Source organism: Biomphalaria glabrata, chromosome 7 (assembly GCF_947242115.1).
Source record: "Biomphalaria glabrata chromosome 7, xgBioGlab47.1, whole genome shotgun sequence".
NCBI classification, from domain to species: domain Eukaryota; kingdom Metazoa; phylum Mollusca; class Gastropoda; family Planorbidae; genus Biomphalaria; species Biomphalaria glabrata.
Window position 1 is genome coordinate 42820344 of NC_074717.1, and position 23233 is coordinate 42843576.

Sequence of the window (23233 nt, forward strand, 5' to 3'; positions counted from 1 at the left end):
TAAGTTATATTTGTTTTGGATCAATGACAAAATGAATACATTTTATGCTAGCCTATATGAATGTCTGGCTGGTTAGGTGAATTACAGTTCATAATGTGTTTCTCAATATTATGCCCAGGGTTTGTATCTTGCTCACTAATATCATATGAGCAATTTATATTTGATGTAGGGCCTACATGATTATCTTTTTAGGGGTAATGTCAACAATACTTTATTATTGATAAGAGCTTTCAACCATACATCTACCAATCTGCTTTGTGTTGGCTATAGCAGCACCTACTTTTGCCAGTAGAAATAAACAATACTTAATACTAATTGAGTGAAACAAATCCTATTAAGCCATGATCCCAAATGGTCCCAAATCCCAATCCTACAGTCAGGGCCGGATTTAAGCATGTGGAGACCACAAGGCAGAACTTTTGTCGAGGTCCTTACACTTTTTCGAAAGCGAAAATAAAAATCCACTTATTAATAAAAAATACTAATATCTAAAAGCATGCCATATTATAAAAGAAAGAGAGTACCTTTAAATTTAATTTTCCTTCATTTCAAAAATATAATTATTTAGTATGCATATTTTAGTAACAAAAAATTTAAATAAATTTCTAGGGTTTTTTTGCAATATGGTAATTTTTAAATATAAAGTATAGTAAGAGAATACTAGAATAAACAGACATTTTTTAAAACCATGACGGAGTTGCTAACTGTTGGCAAAAATAAGAAAATAACAGAAAAAAAACGTAAAGCTAGTGACCTATTGAAATATGGATATTTTCTCTATTGTGGGAGCCCATTTCTTGTGGATACCTTCAGGCCGTAGCCCCTCCTGCCCTCCCTTCAATCCAGTCCTGCCTACAATTAATCAACCGTTGCCACCCTGACAGAGGTTTGAGCTGGACATATTGTTTTTAGAAAAAAGTAAAAAAAAATGTTTACAGAAATACTTCTCTGAGAGTGTTACATTCTTAATGCTGAATGTGAATTTGACAATATCCAAAACTGACCTGAGAATGTTATGATACCCAATACCACTTTACTTCTTTAAACTCAGACTTTCTAAAGCAACTAGCTTCTGGAAAGTATCCACCTATATCTCCCTGAGATGCTCTATATTGACACATTTGCCTCCTAGTTCATGAATAAAAGATGACTAAGTCATGTAAAATATGCATATAGTTTAGACCAAATATATCTTTAGCAAGGTAATGATATAGAATAAGAGAGCTTAAAGGATCTTTTGTTCATTCATCGTTGATCTTTCCTCAGGTCTTGATGTCAATGTGGGCATCAAAGGACTAATGAGTCTTTCCAATTTCATTTCTGTGATATGTATAGCAGACACTGAACATTCAATACTGCAGGCCCTGGTACACAAGAATAAAGATGCAGATAGAATCTGTCGTGATTTCATCAAATGCGGATTGGTGGAATATCATCTTCTGCGGAATGGAAAATAGGCACCACATTGGGACCTTTTCTTTCTGAAATTCATATTATTGGACATTTTTCATTTCTGAATATCTACTTCTTTGCATGTAAATGCCCATTTTGAATAACTAGGAAGCTGAATAAACAGAACGGATAAAGTCATTTATTCTAGTAGAAATCCAGGTTTTGGAGGCTAGTTTTATTTTTGTCAATTTTGTTTTATGTCCATTTTCCTAATTTAGGCCATTGTTTTAAGAGGGTAAAAAAATAGTAGGAATAATCAGTTTATGTTATATAATTAGTAATAGTGGGAGGTAACTGAGATTTAGTACTAGTTGACACTTTGTTTCCAAGTAAGCAGCTTACATTTTCATTATTGTATTACACATTTACCATTTACTTCTTCCAAGAATCATTTGTAATTAGTCTTATATGTAATTAGTTCATCTTACATAGCTAATAAAACCATGTTTCACAATTACTATATTTTTTGTTTTGACAAATTTCAGGGGATTTTTTAGAAAAATATTTATTTGCTAACTCTTTTAATAATATGTGAATTATTTCAGGTTGTTCTTTTCAGACATAATAATTTTTTTAAATTGTTTTACTGTTTAGGATGTTTTGTAAAACATCAGTTCCTAGTTTTCCTTACGTTAGTTAAACTAGTACTGATGTTTCTGTTTTAATATTATGATTCTGTTCAATGCTGATCTAACTCTTGACTGTATCTTCTAGTCTTCAATGATCTTCCATTTGGACAGCTATTAGGAAAATTTAAAGCTTCATTCTCATTTCATTTAAATAATTGGTCATGTTGACATGTTAATATGGTAAAACATGTAAAGTTAAATAAAACAAACTTCATACATAATAATAACTGTACTGCTTGTGACACTGCTGGTTTTAGCAGTGACAACAAACTAATAAACAGTACCATAAGGGGTTGTTAAGTCAGAAGCAGCACCATCAATAAAGACCAATATCTATACAATATTTAAAGCATATATATTATATTAGGAGGCACGATGGCTGAGTGGTAAAGCACTTGACTTCTGAATTGGAGGGTCTCAAATACCAATCCTTTTGAAGACTGGGATTTGTAATTTTGGGGTATTTAGGGCGCCTCTGAGTCCACCCAACTCCTGACATTAGTTGGGGAAAAGTAAAGGCAGTTGGTTGTTGATATGACACCCTTATTAACTGTGGGGCCACAGAAACAGATGACCTTTACTTCTGCATACTGCATGGTCCAAAATGGACTTTTACTTTTTGCATTATACTATGTGCTCCAAGTTTTCTCTTCTATTAATAATTCTTTTGTTTTATAAGTGGCAGTTGTTCCTTCAGAAAGAAGATTATTATTTCCTAGTCCAGATCACGGAGGCGCTGTGGGTTAGCAGTAAAGAACTTGATAAAGGTTCGAATCCCTGTGAAGACTGGGATTTTTAATTTCAGGATCCTTGGGTGCCTCTGAGTTTACCTAGCTCTAATGGGTACCTGACATTAGTTAGGGAAAAATAAAGGTGGTTGGTCATTGTGCTGGCCACATGAAACCTTCAATAACCGTGGGCCACAGAAACAGATGATCTTTACATCATCCACCCCGTAAATCACAAGGTCTTAAAGGGCAGTTTACTTTATTTTTACTTTTAGTCCAGAATTCCCATGCAGGATGGCAGAGAAAGGCGGCTAGCTGAGTTCAAACTCTGTACCATCATGACAACAATCTAAACTTCAAATCTTAGACTTAGACTTAGATCCTCCCAAGCCATTCTGCTCATTGGGTGGCAAGCTTTCACAAAGATCTGTTACTAGCGATGTCTCAAGCCTCTTCCCACCTGGTGTCCACTTCTCTGAGGTCTTCCATGAAAGTTTGGTGACAAGCTATATCAGGACGGCCCTGTTTGCGCTTTCCTTGTAATGGCCTCTGTTTCATAACAATTCTTGGTATGGGTAATTCATTTTGTCAGAGAACATTCCCCCAAACCTCATGTGACATTCTGTCACAACCTTATTAAGTGGTCGACTCTTATTAGTTCAGCATAGAATTTCTTAAGTCCCAATCTCTATAACTGACTCCTAAAATCCATCATCAAAAACAAAAATTGTTGAAATGCTCTCTCTTGATTTAGCAGTCATAATTCTCTAAATAACATGAATACATGTATGACAATTATTTTCTTTTCCCAAAGCACATCTGTAATTTATAAGATGAGATGAGAAGTGTTTAAGCCCGAAAGCAATAGAATAAATGTGTGCATCAAAGGTTACATTTACATAAATAATGTTAAAATTCAAGTTTGCACTTCAGGATTTCAGGTATTACCAATTCAGTAAAAGATTTGTATTTCATGTACTAGTTATTGATGTAAAAGATACTATATTCTATCTGTAAGGATTTACATTTGAATGTCAGAATCTCTAATTGTTTATTATTCACATCATTATGTAATGACATAATATCTTCATTTTTTTGAAGTGATAAACTTTCTCTTTTATAAGACTGAAAATGAGCAATGTAGTATCTATCTGACACCAAACTTGCTTGATTTCATGACTTTTTGTAATACATTTATCTTATAGAACCTACCAGAATTAAGCAAGAGTGAACTTATTATTATAATCTGATGTGTATTAGTATTAAATTTTTGCTTCTGTTACAAAAAAAATTATGTATGATTTATTACCATTATTATGAATGAATTGATTAATATCTTTTTGTTGGAAAGAGAGTTTTTTGTTGTTTTTTTAAAATTCAAATGCTGTTTATTTTCTATATTCATAACATTAAGTATGAATGTATCTCTATTGCAACAATGTATTGCTTTAAAATAAGCACAACTCAAGCTTTATTTGTATGTTCTATTGACATACATAGATGGCTGCCTGGTCACATGGTATGTGCGCTGGACTGTCGTTCGGTCATCTTGATGGTCCCATGTTCATACCCTGCCTGCGCCATCCCCCCTCATCTTGTGGGAGGTTTGGACCAGGAAGTAGATTATCTTCAGCTCTGAAGAAACTTTCAAAACGTAAAATAAAATATTTTACAATTATATACTTGATAACTCTCCATTATGGAGTAATTGAATCCAACCAGGACATTACCAAATGTAGAATGTTTTCATTTCTGTTCCATTTATTTATTTTTCTCATTCAGATATGCTGGCAACATTCATTCTCCAAAGAAGAGTTCAAAGTCTGTCAATAAACATATCGTTTTTGTGCAAAGTTTTATAAAATAAGATTTCCTATTTATTTATGGTAAATGTTTTAATATATGTAAATGTTAATGGTTTATATACTTAATAAAAAAAAAGCTATAAAATAAAATTTTGTAATGAAATCCATTTATGTTGTATAATATAAAAATGTCCAGTAAACTGCTGCATCTACTAAATAACAATTGTAAGACTTTGCTCTTTGAATTTTAAATAATAATAATAAATGACAACAATAATATTTATCTTTGACGACATTTATGTTTTACAATTGAGCATAACACTGAACAATACATTTTTAATGCAAACAATTTGTATGATTGCATACTACATACAATATACGTTTATAGCCCAGTTTCTCTTTGACATTACTTGTGAAATTTACAATAGTAAGATACAGTTTGTTCAAAGAAAACAAAAGATCTTGAATCTCAAGTTTTTTATGATCGGTGTCTTGTCTCCATTGTGATAGTAGAATGTTACAAGCATAAACTAGAGGGTGTTTTTATAGGCTTTCAATCCTTATAGCTTTCTTAGTTGATTATACAAATTAAATACAAAGTGAAAAAAAAACTAAACAAGACAAACAAGATAAGATAATAAGAACTAAGACAAAAGCTGTTTTCAATTATGGTTAATGTTTATTATAACTGCAGAAAGTTATGCTTTTGTAACATGTCTGGAAATAAATGACTATACATGAACACATTGTTTTAACACATAGAAAACCAAAGCTAAAAAAATACAAATGTGATTTTTTAAAATCATTAGTTCCTTACAAAAATATAATTTTTCTTAACATTGTGTTGTAACTTATTTGGTTGGATAAGAAGGCTTACTACTAAGAAAAAAAAATGTTCATGATGAATAATTAACAAAGTAACAATAGAATTTTGTGTTCAACAGTACTTCATATGCAGTCACATTAATTCAGCCATCAAGTCAATTCACACATAAATCATTTTTAACAGCATCAGTCTCAAATAATAATTTTAGAAAATTATCATCATAGGTAGACTTCCTATAGAAAAATGAGGACTTATTCAATGCCTTTTGTAACCTTTAAATCTGTAAAGAATCAAGATGCTGTACAGCTATTAAATAACATGAACTTAATTAGTATCTTCTAAAAATGACACACAAATATCCATGTATACATAATAATAATTATAAAAAAACAAAACAAAAGGGCATACTTTCAGAAAACCTTAAGTTAGCTGTTGCAGTTATGCACATATTTTAAACACATGCTAATAATGAGGAAGACATTGGTCAAAATAGAAAATGATGTTTGAAGAATTTATTTAAAAAAACAGTTTGAATGTGGATGAGTGATAGAGGCTGAGATAAATCCCCATGGTCGCATACTGAGATCATATCAGCAAACAAAAATCAATTGTCAAACCAGATCTCAACCACTTAGTGAAGCTGTAACCAAATGTTGGATGAGACATATAAATCAGAACATAGTGATACACATTCTCTGAAGACAGCAATGACATGTAGGCTGAAACAAGGAACACGGAAACAGGGCTATCCCTGTTTAACATATAAGTAAGGTTCTCCATTCAGATGTTAAGGTCATCTGTTTCTTTGACCAACGGTTAATTAGCAGGGCCAGCACAAATAAAGTCGGGTGCCCATTAGAGTTGGGTGGACTCAGTGGTGCTCTAAGAAACCAGAAATTCAAAATCCCAGTCTTCACCAAGATTCAAACCTAAGACTCCAGGTTCAGAAGGTAATCACTCAACCACTCAGTCACTGTGCCCGAATAACAAGAAAATAGACTTTAAAAGAAGATGTAAGATAATGAACTCCAGGTCGAATGCGAAGTCACTCGCCAAATAGCGAGAGAGGATCTCAGTTAAGTCTAAAATTACAATATACAGACATAACTATATAAAAAAAATTGGAACACTTTGCAGAAGACCCACTGGCCACTGCACCTATAATGAGAGCAATGATGGTGAAACACTTTTGTTTTAGAGATCGAAACAAGACAGAAAAAGAAACAGCCCAAAAGCTATAGGTTTTCTTATGGAAGCCCCTAAAAGTGTATAATAACATATAAGTATGTGAATATTATTTATAAAATGACAAATTTAAAAATAAAAGGTTTTGGCCTCTATCCTATATTCACTGGAAATAAATAAAGAACATGGTGGCAGTTTGGTAAAAAAAAAAAAACATTGAAGATAAATACGAGTTCAAACAAGAGGAATAGACTAACTTCTTTCATCAACCATTGATGAAAGCATCAAATTCCATTAACCATGATTTCTAAAATGGACCTGCAGATCTTAAGATGAGCATTGACAATATAACCCCAGGTTTATTCTTGAATGCTTTGACCAAAATATGTCTGCACTCCTTCATGAACATATGTTCCATCATGAGCATACAATGGCTTTTAAGACCACACCTCAAGTAGAGATCTTCTTGTGAATGCCAGTACGGACAGTATAGAGGGACAGCTAATTGATCAACAGCTACACTGAACGGGGCAAGTATCTCAAATGGGGGGACTACAATATGCCTAAGGCAATATTTTTGGTAAGATGAAAGGTGGTCATTAAAGTAGGTGCCTCCTGGAAACACTTTTAAGACAAGCTTAGGCACTAATTTGCTTAAAAGTACATTGACAAGAGCACCAAGTGGCAGTGTCTGGAGGTTTCTTACATAGGCTACATAAGAATTCGAGATGAAAAGGAAATCTCTACAGACAACAGACGAAGATGGTGAAAAGAAAACCTCACATCAACCACAGCCAGCGAAAGAGTTTCATATTTATTAGAGTCAAACTAATGTTCTAGACGTCACAGCACGTAAATATGAAACAAATTGGAAATAGTGGTTTGTGCATAAATGACTTCTCCATTATGAATAAAACAGCTGGCTTACCTCTTTCTCTCCGTAATTAATTTCCACATCCTGATGGAATTATTCATTTTGTTCTTTTGTGTTTCACTAACCAGTTATGTTTAAACTTCAATAATTTTTTTGTAAGTAATCAGGAAATGTTATTTAAGGTATATAATTATAGTAAAATGCATGTTATTTTTATATAACAAAATGTATAATGTGGTAAAATCAACGTCGGTATCGTCAGTTAGGAGTAACAAGAGTTACAACACCGGACAAGTAAAAATACATTGTGAAAGTACTCACATTATAATAATCACATTATAATAATCTAGTAGTACCGGTATGTAATTATAGTGTACATTGCAGGAAGTAAACTGATCATAAAATGATATATCACATATATCACAAGCTTTTTTTGTTTTGAATTTTTCTAAGCTTAACAAATTCCTTAAAAAAAAGTTTTTATTTTTAAAATTGTGTAGATATATCTATGGTTACTGTAATTTGAAACGTATTCGAAAACATATTAAATCAATTATTTACATTTTTTCCACTGATAAGAGATAAGTTTTTCTTATATCCATACTATTCCTACATCATAAGCACTAATTATTCCTATTACCATATTGGACCAGTCCATAATCCACCAATCATTCATTCCCACAACTTGAAATTTTTAAAAAGTTGAAGATAAAATATCATGATAAAACATGATAACACAGCAGATACAAGTCAACATACAAAAATACAGCATTTTCTAGAAATGGCACATCAGTTGTGTAGTGAGATTAATACCTATAAACTGAATGGCACTTAGCAAACCAGGCTATTCAATATTCAACTTTTCTGGAAGGGAACTAAACTCCAATGAAAGACAGGTATTATTTATATTACATGTAAGTAATAGTTCACTTTTAAATATAAAAGTTCTCAAAAATCAAAATTTTCATGGCATAATGTCAAACCTTTGGTATCTTCTAATGGAGATGTGGCTATTTTTCGTAAAGTTAAAGGGAAGTAACTAACTGAACTTGAAACATTAAATGAACAATGGTAAGTAACTACAAGATTATATGTACAGACCAAGAAATATTTTACAACCATCACAGTTCATTGGCTACATCTCAATACAAGAACAGCTTTCCATAGCCCACATACAAGTTATATTTATATTATTATTTACACAATATTATAAGGGGCAGTAGTTCTATTACAATGTATGCATTTTGTGAAGTTTTTAGACAATGTAACAATAACAGGATCTATTTTATACATAATCATTTTTATGGATGTCCACTGCTTATATTTTTACCCAGATATAGATACAGTGTGTACTACATGAAAATAGAATAAGGGTTTTAAATAAAAACATTATATTCAAGAAATATACTTACAACCATACAAGTGTGGTAGATATTAGACAATTACAATATACTACATGTATATACATAACTGTTGATGAGATCAAAGGTAAGTAATGATAATACTTCGTTGATGGGACAACTTGCCAACAGCGCTGGAGACATCAATGGAGGATGGAAATGAAGACGAAGAAGAGGCTGGTTGCAACATGTCTGGGTAAAGATCTTGGGCAGACAAGACTGTGTTGTCTATTCCACTTTCCATGTTCAAGCTTTTTTTTGAAAGGCTTCGCCGTGGTCTAGCAGTTGGGTGCCAATCATTGCCTGCGGGAGGGGCCTGGTGCCTCCGAGCTGGAACTGGAGGTGACTTAACAGGCTGTACATGCTCTGTTTTTGACTGGAGCCTATCATCTGAGAGAAAGCCTCCAAGAGGTGTGAAATATGGTGGTCTAGGCGGCAGAGGAGGTGGAAGATCTTCACTGGACATTGAAGTGTCAGTCTCAAGGGCTTGCTGAGTAAAAGACAAAGAGGTAATGTTGGACTCAGCACAAATGTCATTATCCTCTTTTGTATTGCACTCAAAAGGTGTTGACAAATTTAAAACATAATTCTCCTGCATGTTTGGTGATTTCTTATCATTTATGGGTGGGGAGCTGCTGTATGGGTCTCTGCCTTCAGATTTATTTTGCTGTTGTGAATTCCGCCTTTGCTGTAAACTAGATTTGTGATCTGATACATTTAAATCGTGTGGAGAATGCATCCTGCTAGGCAGATTTTGTTCCATAACATCTTCATTTGGAACACTGTCCTTCTGTCCATCAAAAGGGATTAACATGGGAGCCTGATCTTCTTCATGCAGATCAAGTTTCTTTTCTTTGTGCTTATTTTTCTTCACTTTACTGACTACAGCATACACACTATCAATGTCTTTCTCACCAATTATGGAACTGGCAGATGTTCTGTTTTGGAAGTGAGAAATTTCTTCATAAGTCAAGTTGCTAAATGATCTCGTCCTGACATGATCTGTTGGAGCACCACTAGGGCCAGCCTTCAGGGCTCTCGATGATTTGTGTGAGTGACTACTGGAATAGGAAGGAGCTCTTCTGGGGTTCATCTGCAAAAATTTTGATTTTTCATGCCTTGCAACATTTTTTAGGTTCGAGAAATTTTGAAGAGACTTGTTTGATTCTATGTCCACTATGTTCAACATACTGAGACTGCCTTTCTTTTGAGATACTGGGAATTCTATGGCAAAGTAGCCATCTTCAAGAGATACATTGCCAATAGAGTCGTCACTATCACTGCCTTCATCCAGTGTCTCCTGGTCTGTGTGATGGCTCCATTCTTTGTCATCGGTAACCTGGAGGTTATTATCTGCTAAAGTAAGTTTTTCTTCCACTGCATGTTGTTTGGCGTTGGCTAATTGTATTTCTTCATCGCTCATCACATCATTCAAGTTACCTATATCATTGTCCTCTCCAACCAATGTATCTGCATCATCCTCCTCATTGACATCATCTCTTAAGTTGGACATCTGATGCTCTTTGGCAGCTTGGACAGAGGACTCTAAAAAGTTATCCAGGAGTTGAGACTGTCCTTCACTTCCAGAGTCGATGTTCACTATCTTGCTGCTGTGGACTGTAGTGGCCCCACTGTTCAAGCCACTCAGACTGCTTCCCCACTCCACATGACCTCCAGAAAAAGAATCATTCTCTCCTACATTAACCAGAACCTCAATGCTGTGGGATGAGGTTTTAGCTCCATGATAGATGTCGTGTTTGGAACCATGCATGGGTGCTGATTGAATGGAGTCTAGGCTAGTAATACTGCCAGCGTGGGCTTGGGCCCTGGCCAGCTGCATCTGATGAAACAGAAGAGCATCTCGGTCAATATTGGTCATGCTGACCATAGGTTTGATGAACTCAGTTTGAGAAATCAGGGAGTCTGGTGACAGTGGTCTAGTAACTAGTTCCTGCTCTGCCTCTTCAAAGTTCTGATTGTTCCTCCAAGTGTCGACTTCATTTTTGGAATGAATAATCTCATGGCGTGACATATAAATGTTATCAATTTCGTGGTGCAAAGATGTATCTATAGAACTGATTGACTCAGTAGGGGACACACTAAAGCCTCCATTAAAAGATAATCTATCATACGGGTCATCATCAAACCCATCGTAAGGTACAACATAATCAGACTCCATAGGGGGAGGCAACTGAGATGAATCTGACACTGTATTCATTTTCTCTGAGATATCCGCACTATTTTCAGAATTTAAAATATCATTTTCTTCAGCATCTCTCTGTAGTTCACTTGCACGATTAGAATCATTCGGACTTACAGGCTTCATATCAGCACTGGACTCATGGACCCTGGAAATTTCATCTGTTTCAGCAGGTGGTACATACTTCTTTAGATGTGATGGCCCATGAGATTTTTTCCTATAAAGACGCTTCTCGCCAAGTTGTGTTTCAAGGTCCTGCAACATGACATTTGTAGAATCAGTATGGTCTTGAGCAGTGTCAACAGGATGGGAATCATTGCTATGTAGTGAAACAACAATAGTTTCAATAGAGACTGCAGTGTCCACAAATTCTTCAGTAGATGGTGATGTTCGTATGGATTCAGAATCCAGAAGGTTTTTCCGACCACTCCGATGCCTCTTAGCATGACCAGACTTGTCAATTATGATTCCGTTGAGTTCTTCTCCTCGAGGAACACCATCTCTAAAATGCAGGATGTCTTTAGGCTGACTCAAAGCCTGAAAACAGACAAATGGAAACACATATGAACAATCAAAGGAGAGACAGGCCTATATTTAGTATTGAACTCTGTTAAATCAACAATATGTGAGTGAGTGACAAGAGACAGTTATGTCACTTTTATAGTAAAAATTCATTGAAGTATCAAGCTGTTATTTAGCTGATTAAGATAAAGTAAATGACTATTTAGATTAAGTACAGCTGTGGGAATAACAGCTATTTATATCAGGATGCTAGATTGATATAAGCCTGATACAATAAATTCAAACTTTTTATAGAGTGTTGAATATGAACATTGACTTAGAAATGAGTGTTTTGTAAACAATTTTCAAGGACAGTGCTAGGGCTGCCCCTTATGCTGTTTGTAAGAAAACCAGTTACAATTGGAATAATTCTGTATTTTCAAATATAAAAAAAACAAAGCAATAACTTATAATTATAGCAGTGTAATAATCTGATGAGATTTTTAAGTTTTTAGAAGATAAATGCATCTCATCTTCCCGCACTTTTTTATGATCAGCAGAACTGAATTTAGGTTTATAACCCAAAACAATGATGACAGAATGTAATGTTAATGTTAATGTTAAAAGGCCACTACCCACCTTTAGCAGCTCCTTCTGACTTTTACGTTGTATTCTCATCAAGTCTGTGATTCTGCTTCTCTCTGCCTCAGATAACATCAGCCTAACAACCAGCACGGCAATATTTTCTCTTGAACCATAGCCCTGGGCCAGATCTTGAAGACGTTTGGCTGCAACGACTGGATCTGGTGTATCCTAAGATAAAAACATTTTTTTTTTTTTACATATAATATAGTATTATGAAATCAATTAATTTAAATCAAACAGATATGTGAAAATGTAGATTCATTCTCACATCAGTTAGGCAATGAATGTCTATTTGATTTTAATTCATGTTAGTGCAACAGACTTCTTGAAGGAATATTAGTGAGTTCAGCCTTGTCCCTAACCTAAGCGTCTTGGGATATGAGCTATTTGTAATAGGGATGTAAAAATGTACAGCTTCAATGAATTCATTACAGTCAAATAAATATATAGTTAAGTAAGAGAATGGGATAAAGAAAGCTACAAGAAAGCTATGGACAGCCAAAAAGCTTTTGTCTCAGCTCTGGAATAAAAGCATGCCAAACAAAAAATGTCTGGCTCCTCTACCACCAAAGCGAATGCAACCTTAAACTGCGATACATGTGGAGGGGAATGTCTCTTGAGAATAGGGCTTCAAAGTCACATAGACATGTACTAGACAAACAATGGCTCTATTTTAACTGTATATCTCTTAATAGAACAAGTGGAAAAACATAAATACACTACATATGGAAGCCTCATGAGTAAAATTAAATTATAAAATTATGGCTTTTATATAGCGCTACTTTCATGCTTATAGCATGCTCAGAGCGCTTAGGTACAATCTCAGTTGTGGACCAGTGGGGGGAGGAGGCATCTAGGAGAAGGTTTTTCCGTGTTGCCTTTAGGCGCTCAGTAAACACTACTCTGCCCGAGTCTGGTGTCAAACCTCGAGCCCCCTTCATAGGTAGCCAAACCAAGCCAAGTTCAAGCACACTTAGTCTATCGACCACGCTTCCCAGCAATTAAGCTGTAAGGTTGTGGACGTAAATACAAATGTGAAGCTAATGCTAATGGTTTGAGTTTTGTGTGTTAGAAAAAAAAAAGGCCATCAGAGTTAATTACAATTAATTATATCATGTCTAATGCAATTTAAAACAGAAAATTGAAGGTAGGTGTTAACAGAGCTCTGAGTAATTCAGTTGCCATAGACTCTAGCGCACTATATTTTGATCTACTTAATTTAGTCACTCTGTTGACATGACCTTAGTGTTATGAAGAATAATTGTACATTCCTTAAAATTTCTTTTGAAATTTGCAACTTGAACCCTTACTGAAAAGCTATCATTAACATTAGAATTACTTTCACTTAAAAACCTTTTTGTATAATTTCAATGCATGTTTTCCTAAAGGACATCACTCATCAAAAAAAGTTTCCTTTATAATTGTGTTAAGAATCAGCACTCTCTCAGAACTTTAAGGAGGCACTGTGGCTGAGCAGTAAAGGGCTTAGCTTCCAAACCAGGGATTCTGGGTTTGAATGTTAGTGAAGACTGGGATTTTTAATTTCGGGATCTTTTGGTGCTTCTGAGTCCAACCAGCTGTAATGGGTATCTGACATTAGTTGGGGAAAAGTAAAGGTGGTTGGTCGTTGTACTGGCCACATGACACCCTCATAGGCTACAGAAACAGATGACCTATACATCATCTGCCCCATGGACCACAAGGTCTGAAAGGGGAATTTAATTTACTTTACAGAAGTATAAGCTAATTAACTATTTCACATTATCAACATCATTCTTATGATACATAAAATGTGTGAATTTACCTTAATTTCAGCGACAGCTTCTTCATAAGTCACATACTGCCAGAGTCCTTGGCTGGCCACAATAAACAATGTGTCCTCAAGGGTCAGAACTGTGGAGCTGACATGGGGCTCAGGGATGACATAAGGATACAAGTAACTGCATCCGAGAAGTCTTGTGTTGTATGTCACTCCGGAAACTCTGCCATCCTGATTTACACATAATAGAGAGAAATATTGCTAAATACTTTGATTTTTTTTTAGTGTATCAGTATGCTAGGGAACACATATACATTGAAGCATATTTAGTGTCTAAAGTTAAATCTTGTATAATTACATAAAATCGATTACACATAATCACGTGAGGTTATCAAACAGAGATTTACTCAAAGAAATTCAACAGTGGGAAATAAAGGGCATACATTTTATCCAAACAGTGCAGGCCAGGGGATACACATGTGAGATCAAAAGAAAATCTAAATCAACCACCAGCAGACAACGGCTATGTCTGCGCTGGATCTACTGACTCAAAGACAAGCCTTATAGTTGATAGTTGATGTATCTCATAATATTGCTATATATTCTGTCTAGCTAGTTACTCATTGTATTTGCAACAAATCATAAAGAAGAATTTGTAACTTTTTTTTATCAAACTCAATTATCGCAAGGCAACAAAAGATTAAAGGTTTTAACAGATTCTAATTCTTTAATCATATGTTAATCTATTAAACACAACATTACATTTACTGAACAGTAATAAAAGGAACAATAATTATATCTTATATAATACAGACGTTACTTCAAAAAAGATGATTATGTCCTACGGGTCATGCATTTAGTCATGCATGTTAACCAATGACATAAAGTCACTGGTTTTCCTGGCTGGCTCAGGCAACCCATTCCATGCTCTAATAGCATTAGGGAAGAAGGAGCATTTGTACAAATTTGTACTATCATATGGAACAAGGAATGTGGTTTCTATAACCACTTTAGTCTTTAAACTATGTCGAAAATTTTAAAAAATAACAAAGCATTAGACAAGGGTTTTAGGAGCCCATTTAAATGTGCTACATTTTTTAGAAAAATTTTTTAAAGTCATAAACCTTGAATCACTGATATAAAATAAATGTGTTTACCTCTGTTATGATGCCTCCAGATTTAACCACACGTTTTGTATCCTCCACATCCTCAGCCACTAGGAAGGGCCTTGACAGCAGCATTGGCTTTTTATTTCTATATAACACAACCTGAAAAATTCAAGAAAAGTCTCAAATTAATGTTTTAAATGATGACATTCTGATAGTAAGATAACTTTTTAATTCAGTATTCAATGCCACCCAATGGTTGACCTGAGATTTCTGATCATTAAAGTATATTTATATTATGAAAATGTCAAATTAGTATAGGTTTAGGTTATATGCATTGAACAATAATTTTAAATTCAGGTATCCATTATGAACAAAGAAAAAAATGTGCTCTACCCCAAACTCACAACAAGAAAAACATTTTTAAAATACTATTTTAAAAGGGAAGGGAAGAAGGGAGTATCTTGGTGGATGTTTACTAGATCATTTTTTAAATGCATTAAAAAAAAAGTTCTCTCTGGTTCAAGAGTCCTTCAGGGGACTAATTCAACTTATACCACTACATCAGTCAACTATTTCTTTCCCTTTTTCAAGATACCAAAACCCAATAATTAATTGCCAATATTTAATTGACTAATTGGTTAATTTTTTTTTATAGATTCTTGTGTTGTCAGATAAATGAAGTATACAATTTCAGCTTGATTTGAGATAGGGTGTGGGAGAAATAACACGTAACTTTGTAAAAAAAAAAATCTAAAAATTTACCTGAGCGTCTCCAACATTAGCCACTGAGAGGATGTAATTCTCTTTATCATCTTTGTGAATGTGAACCACTACAGCAGCAGCGCCAAGTTTTTCCCCTAAATGCTTTAAATTTCTATAGAAAAAAAAAATTACCAGAATTTTGGTTTTTGGGATTGAAACCTTATTATTAAAAGTAGAATTATTAAATGACTTTTGGTAGCATCAATATTTGTAAACATTTAAAATAGAATGTCTAATTCAAGTCACTGGTGTCCTTAAAACAATACAAAAGATGTTAAAGTTTCTGAGAAAGTATTCACTCAGAATACCAGGCTTTTTTGTGATGAATGACATCAACAAGTGTACTATTGTATTTTGATAAGTGACAGGAAAAAAAGGCTTAAGAAGTTTTAATTGTAAAGTATTTTTATATTCCTCTGACCAGTCTAGAAAAGGTTATGATTGAGGAATTTCATTTACAAATAAACTGACTTAACTAATATTATAGTTGTCAAGCTGATGCTCTCTTCTTTAATTTTATTATGCTTTTTTGAATATTTGTGGTTATTAATTTTCTTAACATGTGGAAATGTAGATTCATTCTCACATCAGGTTAAGCAATGAATGTCTATTTGATTTTAATTCATGTTAGTGCAAAGGTCTTCTTGAAGGAAAAATTAGTGAGTTCAGCCTTGTCCCAAACCTAAGCTTCTTGGGATATGAGCTATTTGTAATAGGGATGTAAAAATGTACATCTGCTTGCTTCCCAGACAGACATTCAGATGAAAGCAAGTTTGTATATCCTTAGAGTTTCGAGAGTCTTAGAATCAACTCTTAAGACAAAAAAAAACCTTTTCAAATATATATAGGTTATAATAAAAAGAAACTGGCTAATAAAGGAAGAGGTTAAACTGACCTATGAGCAGAAAGCAAGGAATACTTCAAGTACACCTCAGGTTTTCTACTCTTTGACCTTTCCTCTTTCAGCACAGTTGGTATGATGTCACAAAGTTGACTAGCCACCACATCGTTGCGACCTCCATCAAAGATGGCAAACAGGGCTTCACCGTTATCATTGAGGAATGGCTTGTTGATGGAAGTTACGGACAGTCTGAAATGGGAACGTATTGGTCAAAGCTGCTGTAAAAAAGTGGTGTGATGACAACTTTAAGTACAGAAGAACACCATAGAACCCAGAACTCAACTCTGGATACAGCATTACTAGTAAGAAGCTGCTGGTCTTGACTGTTTTGAAAGAAAACATATTTGAGAACTTACTTATTTCGAATTCCAGATGTTTGTGACAAGCCACTTCTCCACAACTGACCAACAGATATGTCTGTTTGTGAGCCGGATTCATTCACAGGAGGGTTCTGACCCCTCACATCAACCATACAAAGTTTTTTAGAAGTTCTAGAAATGAAAGAAAAAATTTCACAAAAACCATCTCAAAGGTATAAATTATTAATTTTCTTTAAAGCAACAAATAACATTATGCTTTTTTATAAATAATATTAATACATGATTTAAGCATTTATAAATGGAGACTACATTGAGACTAAAATTAATTTTGATAAATTTAGACAATTCCGAAAATTTCTTTTCAATGTTTGTTTTAATAAATTACTATAGTTCAAAGAATTTTAATTTCCTTTGCTATTATAGGTGTATTCTACAAAGTAACTTGTTAGGTTTTTAATGTTAATAAATGTAATAGACAAAATACATTTAAATGAAGCATTGAGTTAAAATTAAGATTTTAATGAAAGTTGATTCAGATAAAATTTGAATTAAAAATAGTAAAACTTAAAAAAACAACTGTAATTTAAACTATTATTGACTTTAAATTTAATTAATATAAGTCTTTTCAGAAGAGTTTTGATCTCTCATGCTTCTAGCTAAGAATTACACTGGCCATTGTTACTATTATTTTATGAACTGCTATTAGCCTTAGGTTATGAAAATTGAAACCAAAGCATTACTTGGTCAACTCATTATCACGCCCCTTGATCTGTATTGTTGGATTGGCTGTTATATCCAGTACAGACATGTGCGAGCTCAACAAGTTCTCCAGGTTCACTTTGACTAAGTGATTAGAACTAACTTCCAGGACCTAAATAAAAAAAAGAACTCGTTAGGACACAGAAATTTGGTGACACTATTACACAAGTTTAAACTAAGTTGTTACCAGCTGAAAAGAATGTAGACTACAACAAAAAAAAACAGCAATCATTTTGAATAAGTCGATTTTGAAAAAGTGAATTGAGGATTATATTTTTTATTCCATGTCTAGGTTTCTTACTCAATTTACTAAATGAAGTTCCAAACACATTTTGTGCTCTATGTAAGCCAACATTTCAGACTAGAGAATTTGAATGTTAGAAATGTACTTTCTTTCGAAAGAATAATAAAGAAACAGTAAATATCTACTAAATCTCAGTAACAGGAATGTATTAAGAAATTACACTTGTTTTAGTTTGGCGTTCTAGATAGTTCTGATAATAGCTAAAAGTTAATGATCCTTCTGCAATATTCAGGACAATTTATGCCACTGATAAAGAAGCATTAACAAAATTCATTGGTAAACAACAAATAGTTTATTAAATCCAACTTTAATTATAGTATACATGTTTTCATTCTCTATGCATTTTGTACAAGAGTTACAAAGAATTACTCTCTTACACCATAATGCAGATCAAGCTGAAAACACGTTTCAGTAAAATGTTATGTAGCGACTATAACCATCATTTCAGAAAAGTATTATGTAGTGACTATAATCATCTGCCACTTTGATAACCAAAGCAGTTAATTAAAATAATTATTAGATGACCTTAGAGTTAAGACTTTTCCAGGGCCCAACCTAGACTATATTGGGTTATTAGATAAACCAAACCTCCTAAAAATTAGATTTAATAACCTTGCATTATCTGTAACTATTACCTTGAGAACAGAAGAAGATTTTAAATTTGGAAGCTCTTTCAGCAGGTTGCAATTGGCTCTTAAGACCTGAAGTTTGGGGTGCCGACCAACAGCAGACGGTAAGTAGGTGAGATTGTTGGAAGAAACATTCAGCTCTGTTAGCTGCTCCAGCTTTTCAATATCACTAAGTAAATAAAACAAAAGGGAGATAAGCCACGCCACCTTAAAGAAACATTCCACAAGGTAAGCTATTACACTTGTACATAATAGCCTACCAATGAGTGCAACAAAACTTTCACACCTATTCAAGATCAGAAATCTTTTTCATGATAACTCAAATAAGGCTATCTGGTTATGTGGTATGCTGCCCAATGGTCATGATGGGTTCTAACTCTGCCCACTTCCAACCCCTGCTGTTTTGTTGGAGGGCTGTGCCAGGATGCAATTATCTGAAGGAACATTCGATAAGTGTAAGACCAACAACATTGGATTTCCTTGACATTGCAGGCCACACAAATTGAACAAAACATTTATAGTTAAAAGTAGGTAACAAAACTATAAAGATACTTGAATATGAACATATAGATCTGGAACAAAACATTGTTTTGCAATGAAATAAAATATATCTAAATTTAGAAATTTTTGTTCCTTAACAAATTATCATTCACAGTTTAGACATTGATGATCATTAGTATATAGATATTTATAATGCAAACTTTAGGAAAATACGAAAGCTATTAGGACTAATTTGTCAGCAACTATTAGATGACTTTATAAGCTGTTCTACTAAAATGTTTACATAACTTACACAATAGTAGGGACATTATAAAATAATTTTATTCAACTCAAAGCAGAAACACCTAAAACACATTATTTCTTAAGTGAGTATTGTATTTTTGTCACAAAGATACATTCTAGATTACTTTCACAGTCAGTCTTTAAACTTGTGAATAATTAATTCCCTTTTATCAGGTCAAATTACAAACATTTATCAGTTTCCAGATATTGATTGCTTCTATGAATGTTTGGATTTATTTAGATCTCATTAGAGAGTTACCAATATGTTTTTATTTGTAAGTTTCGGAATGAAAAAAAAAAATGTCTAAACAGAAAATATGTAAATGACATTCAGACTTTCTACTCTTTACAGAAAATGTGGTAAAAAGTTAAAAAAAAGTGTTTCAACTTACACCTCTTCTATTACAGCAATTTTATTTTTAGCCAAGTGCAACACTCTGAGTCTAGGAAAACAGCAGATTTTATAGAGGCACTGATTGGACAAGTAGTTGAAAGACAAGTACAGCTCTTGAAGTTTATTGTAGGAGTCATTTTTGTTAGGTGCTGGAAGGTCCACCAGTTTGTTCTTTGTCATGTTTAGATAGCGTAACCTGGAAAAACATGATTTTAAAAATAGTGTATCAAATATTTTGGACATAAACTAGAGGGTACCACTTATTTATTAAGAACTAAACAAAAAATTTTAAAAGATATGTCAAGTCCCTAAGGAAAATGTTTAATTCATCAGTAATATGGTATACAGGAGAATTCAAGAATTTTAAAAAAGTGTTTTAATTGTCATGCAGTTTACATCTTTGTTAAAATATAAACAAATTAGATTTATAATAAACTCTTAAGTACAAACAAAAACTTTTAAAAAACAATGGATTTAGAGAAACTGAAAATATAGAAGTAAAAATGTTTGCTAGTTAATATTTTCTGTTTTGGCAATTGACACATGTAATATAAAGCATAATAACAGTTTGATAAATCTAGTATATAGCATAACAATAAAAGTGTAAGGAAAAGTTAGCACGTCTAGCATATAGCATAATACAACACTGCCATGTTTACGCTGCTCAAATTAAGCCCAATCACAAACATGACATCTAAAACACATCTATAGAAAGAAACTATTAAACTATTAAATGTAGACTGGCTATCTAGAATATGCAATGTTTTCTTGCAGACTATGGAATCCAAGGCTGGCTAGGTATTTATATAGATTATGAAGAAAAATTGGTTGGATTTGGAGTCAGAGTGTAGCTTCAATTCAAACATAGCTGTTCTTTTAATAAAGATACTTTTCTCTTTTGTTACATTGAATCCCTCTGCTTGGAGAAGGAACTTTGCTTATTCCAAATAAATTTAACAATAAATATACATCAGTTCATCATCAACATCATCATCTTTCCTTTGCGTTTGTCACGACACATAGGGCCTCAGTAATGACTTGCCACTCTCCACAATCTCTTGCTAGTTTTTTAATGGCTTCCCAGCTCTTTCCTGTCCTCTCAGCTTCATCTAGTACACTGCGCTGCCATGCTCTTTTTGGTTTTCCTATAAGTCTTGACGTATACATCAGTTACTTGTGATTAATTTGACAATGAACTCAAATCCCTCCTAAGTCTTTTTTCACATTGTGTTTGTTTGCCATGAAAGATCAAATATTACAAATTAGAACACCAGTATCAAGTCCATATTTAAAGCAGGGGAGGTGGGGTTTCTGTTCTTGGCCTTCACAAGAGAGGGCCCCCCACAATAGAGAAATTATTTATTAAATATCTGAATTTCTAGGGGTAAAAAAATAATAATTTTGTTTTCTTCACATTTCTACAGAAAATATTTTAAATCTTATGGTTGATTGAATAAAAATTAGAATTCAAACCTGGTTTAAATACTGCAAAGAAAAAACAACCTACTGATCTAATGAAAAGTTAGTGACATTAGAAAAAAAGGCACCTACCTATGAGCCTTGATAAATAGTTCTGTAGACAAATGACGAATGTAATTATGCTGAAGGTGTAACTCTTCTAAAGTGTCACTACGTATTTTTTCTGGCAGCTCTGTCAGGCGATTATGATTAGCTTTCAAAACTTTAAGTCTTTTAGCATCTGTCAACAGTCTGTGAACAAGATGGACAAACCTAGACAAAATGTTCATTTCAAGAACACAAACTATGAAAATGGCCGCCTGGTCATGTGGTTTGCATGCTGGACTGTCGTTTGGATTGATGGTCCCAGGTTCAAACCCTGCCCATTCCCATACCCCATCGTCCTGCGGGAGGTTTGGACTAGGAAGTAAACTATCTTCAACTCTGAAGGAACATCCGAAACATGTAAAACAAAACAAAACAAATATAGTAGGCTATATGCAATAAAAAAGTAATTTTCCCCTTTCAGACCTTGCGATCTATAGGGCAGATAATGTAAAGGTTATCTGTTACTGTGGCCTGTGGGTGTTATGTGCCCAGCAAAATGACCAACCAGCTTTACTTTTCCCCAACAAATGTCAGGTATCAATTGGAGCTTGGTGGACTCAGCAGCGCCCAAAGATCCTGAAATTAAAAATCCCATTCATCTCCAGGATTCAAACCTAGGACTCCCAATTTGGAAGACCACACCTCCCTCTTTACAATCTACAAGGGCAATAATTTTCACAAGCAGACAAATGATTTTTGCTTCAGCTACATTCATTTGTTTTAGTTCTCTCCCTTTGTATGCAAGCATACATGAATGTTTCACCATAAAAAAAAAAGGTAAATTACACCGGAAGTTCTATTAGTAACCTAAGTAGGTCTAACAAATGAGTCTTACTTTCATTGCGAAATTATACAAAATGGCTAAACAAAAATTCAATTTTTAGTAAAGTGTGCTTTCATTCTTAATATATCTTCCAAAACTCTGTCTTACCTGTCTGGCAATAATTTTAGAAGATTGTGACTAACATCTAATTGGGTTAAGAAAAAGCAATCAGCAAGCCAGCCTGGCAGCTCTATCAGTTTATTGCTTTAAAAAAAACAAAAAATAAACATATTAATCTTTGTGTGTTAAAACAAGAAGTTTAAATTGGCTTAACTTCATTAAAATCAAGTTTGTAGTTCTAAATACTCCATCTAGTTTATCATGTATAGCCTTAATAAAACAGTCACTCCTACTTACTGTGAAATAGTCAAACTGGACAAATACTCAGGCTTTGGATTTATTGATAAAGTCTGGAGACCTAAATAAAAATGATTTTAATTTACTGTCACAACAGAATGATTATCAGCTTCTCAGCAAAATATGTTTCTTTCTAACTTGATTGAAAAAAAGAAAACTAAAAAAAAAAATAATAATAATTAAGTCAGCTAAATGACATGATTATTTAAATTTCAATTATCAAAGGTTTAAAATGTAAAATATATTACATGATTGAAATATCAGGGCTAATTATTTAATGGGTTATAATTACAATTCCATTTTTTAAAATATTTTATTATCAGTATACTTCATAATTTACTGACATACAATTAGAAACTTCAAGTCAGCTTAAGTGTTGCTGCTTATCGTATACATTAAAAATGTTCCTTTACATAAGAAAATAATTGCAATGGTGTTTTATGTTTATCTTGTCAGTGTCAATTAGATGTATAATGTATAAATGATTTTCTATTTCAGGAAACCCTTTCTTGCTTTTGTTGA

The 23233-nt window shown here is 33.5% G+C and overlaps 2 protein-coding genes across 10 annotated transcripts in view; one reads left to right on the top strand and one right to left on the bottom strand.

Annotated features, from left to right (window-relative positions):
* The window catches only part of LOC129927497 (uncharacterized), a 115615-nt gene extending 110778 nt beyond the window's left edge, over positions 1-4837 (top strand). For all 8 annotated transcript variants that reach the window (XM_056037065.1, XM_056037066.1, XM_056037063.1 and 5 more), the window contains one exon: positions 1267-4837. In XM_056037065.1, the coding sequence (XP_055893040.1) occupies positions 1267-1457 (191 nt within the window). In that variant the 3' untranslated portion in view covers positions 1458-4837. The remainder of the gene's footprint in view (positions 1-1266) is intronic.
* Positions 4838-5270: 433 nt separating this feature from the next.
* LOC106052220 (uncharacterized) overlaps positions 5271-23233 on the bottom strand; it is a 134310-nt gene continuing 116347 nt past the window's right edge. For both annotated transcript variants that reach the window (XM_056037061.1, XM_056037062.1), the window contains 13 exons: positions 22712-22772; positions 22463-22558; positions 21517-21675; positions 19964-20161; positions 18795-18957; positions 17837-17967; positions 17133-17267; positions 16771-16965; positions 15876-15987; positions 15162-15272; positions 14050-14235; positions 12240-12413; positions 5271-11636 (listed from right to left, as the gene is read on the bottom strand). In XM_056037061.1, coding sequence (XP_055893036.1) covers positions 8982-11636; positions 12240-12413; positions 14050-14235; positions 15162-15272; positions 15876-15987; positions 16771-16965; positions 17133-17267; positions 17837-17967; positions 18795-18957; positions 19964-20161; positions 21517-21675; positions 22463-22558; positions 22712-22772 — 4376 coding nt within the window. In that variant the 3' untranslated portion in view covers positions 5271-8981. The remainder of the gene's footprint in view (positions 11637-12239; positions 12414-14049; positions 14236-15161; positions 15273-15875; positions 15988-16770; positions 16966-17132; positions 17268-17836; positions 17968-18794; positions 18958-19963; positions 20162-21516; positions 21676-22462; positions 22559-22711; positions 22773-23233) is intronic.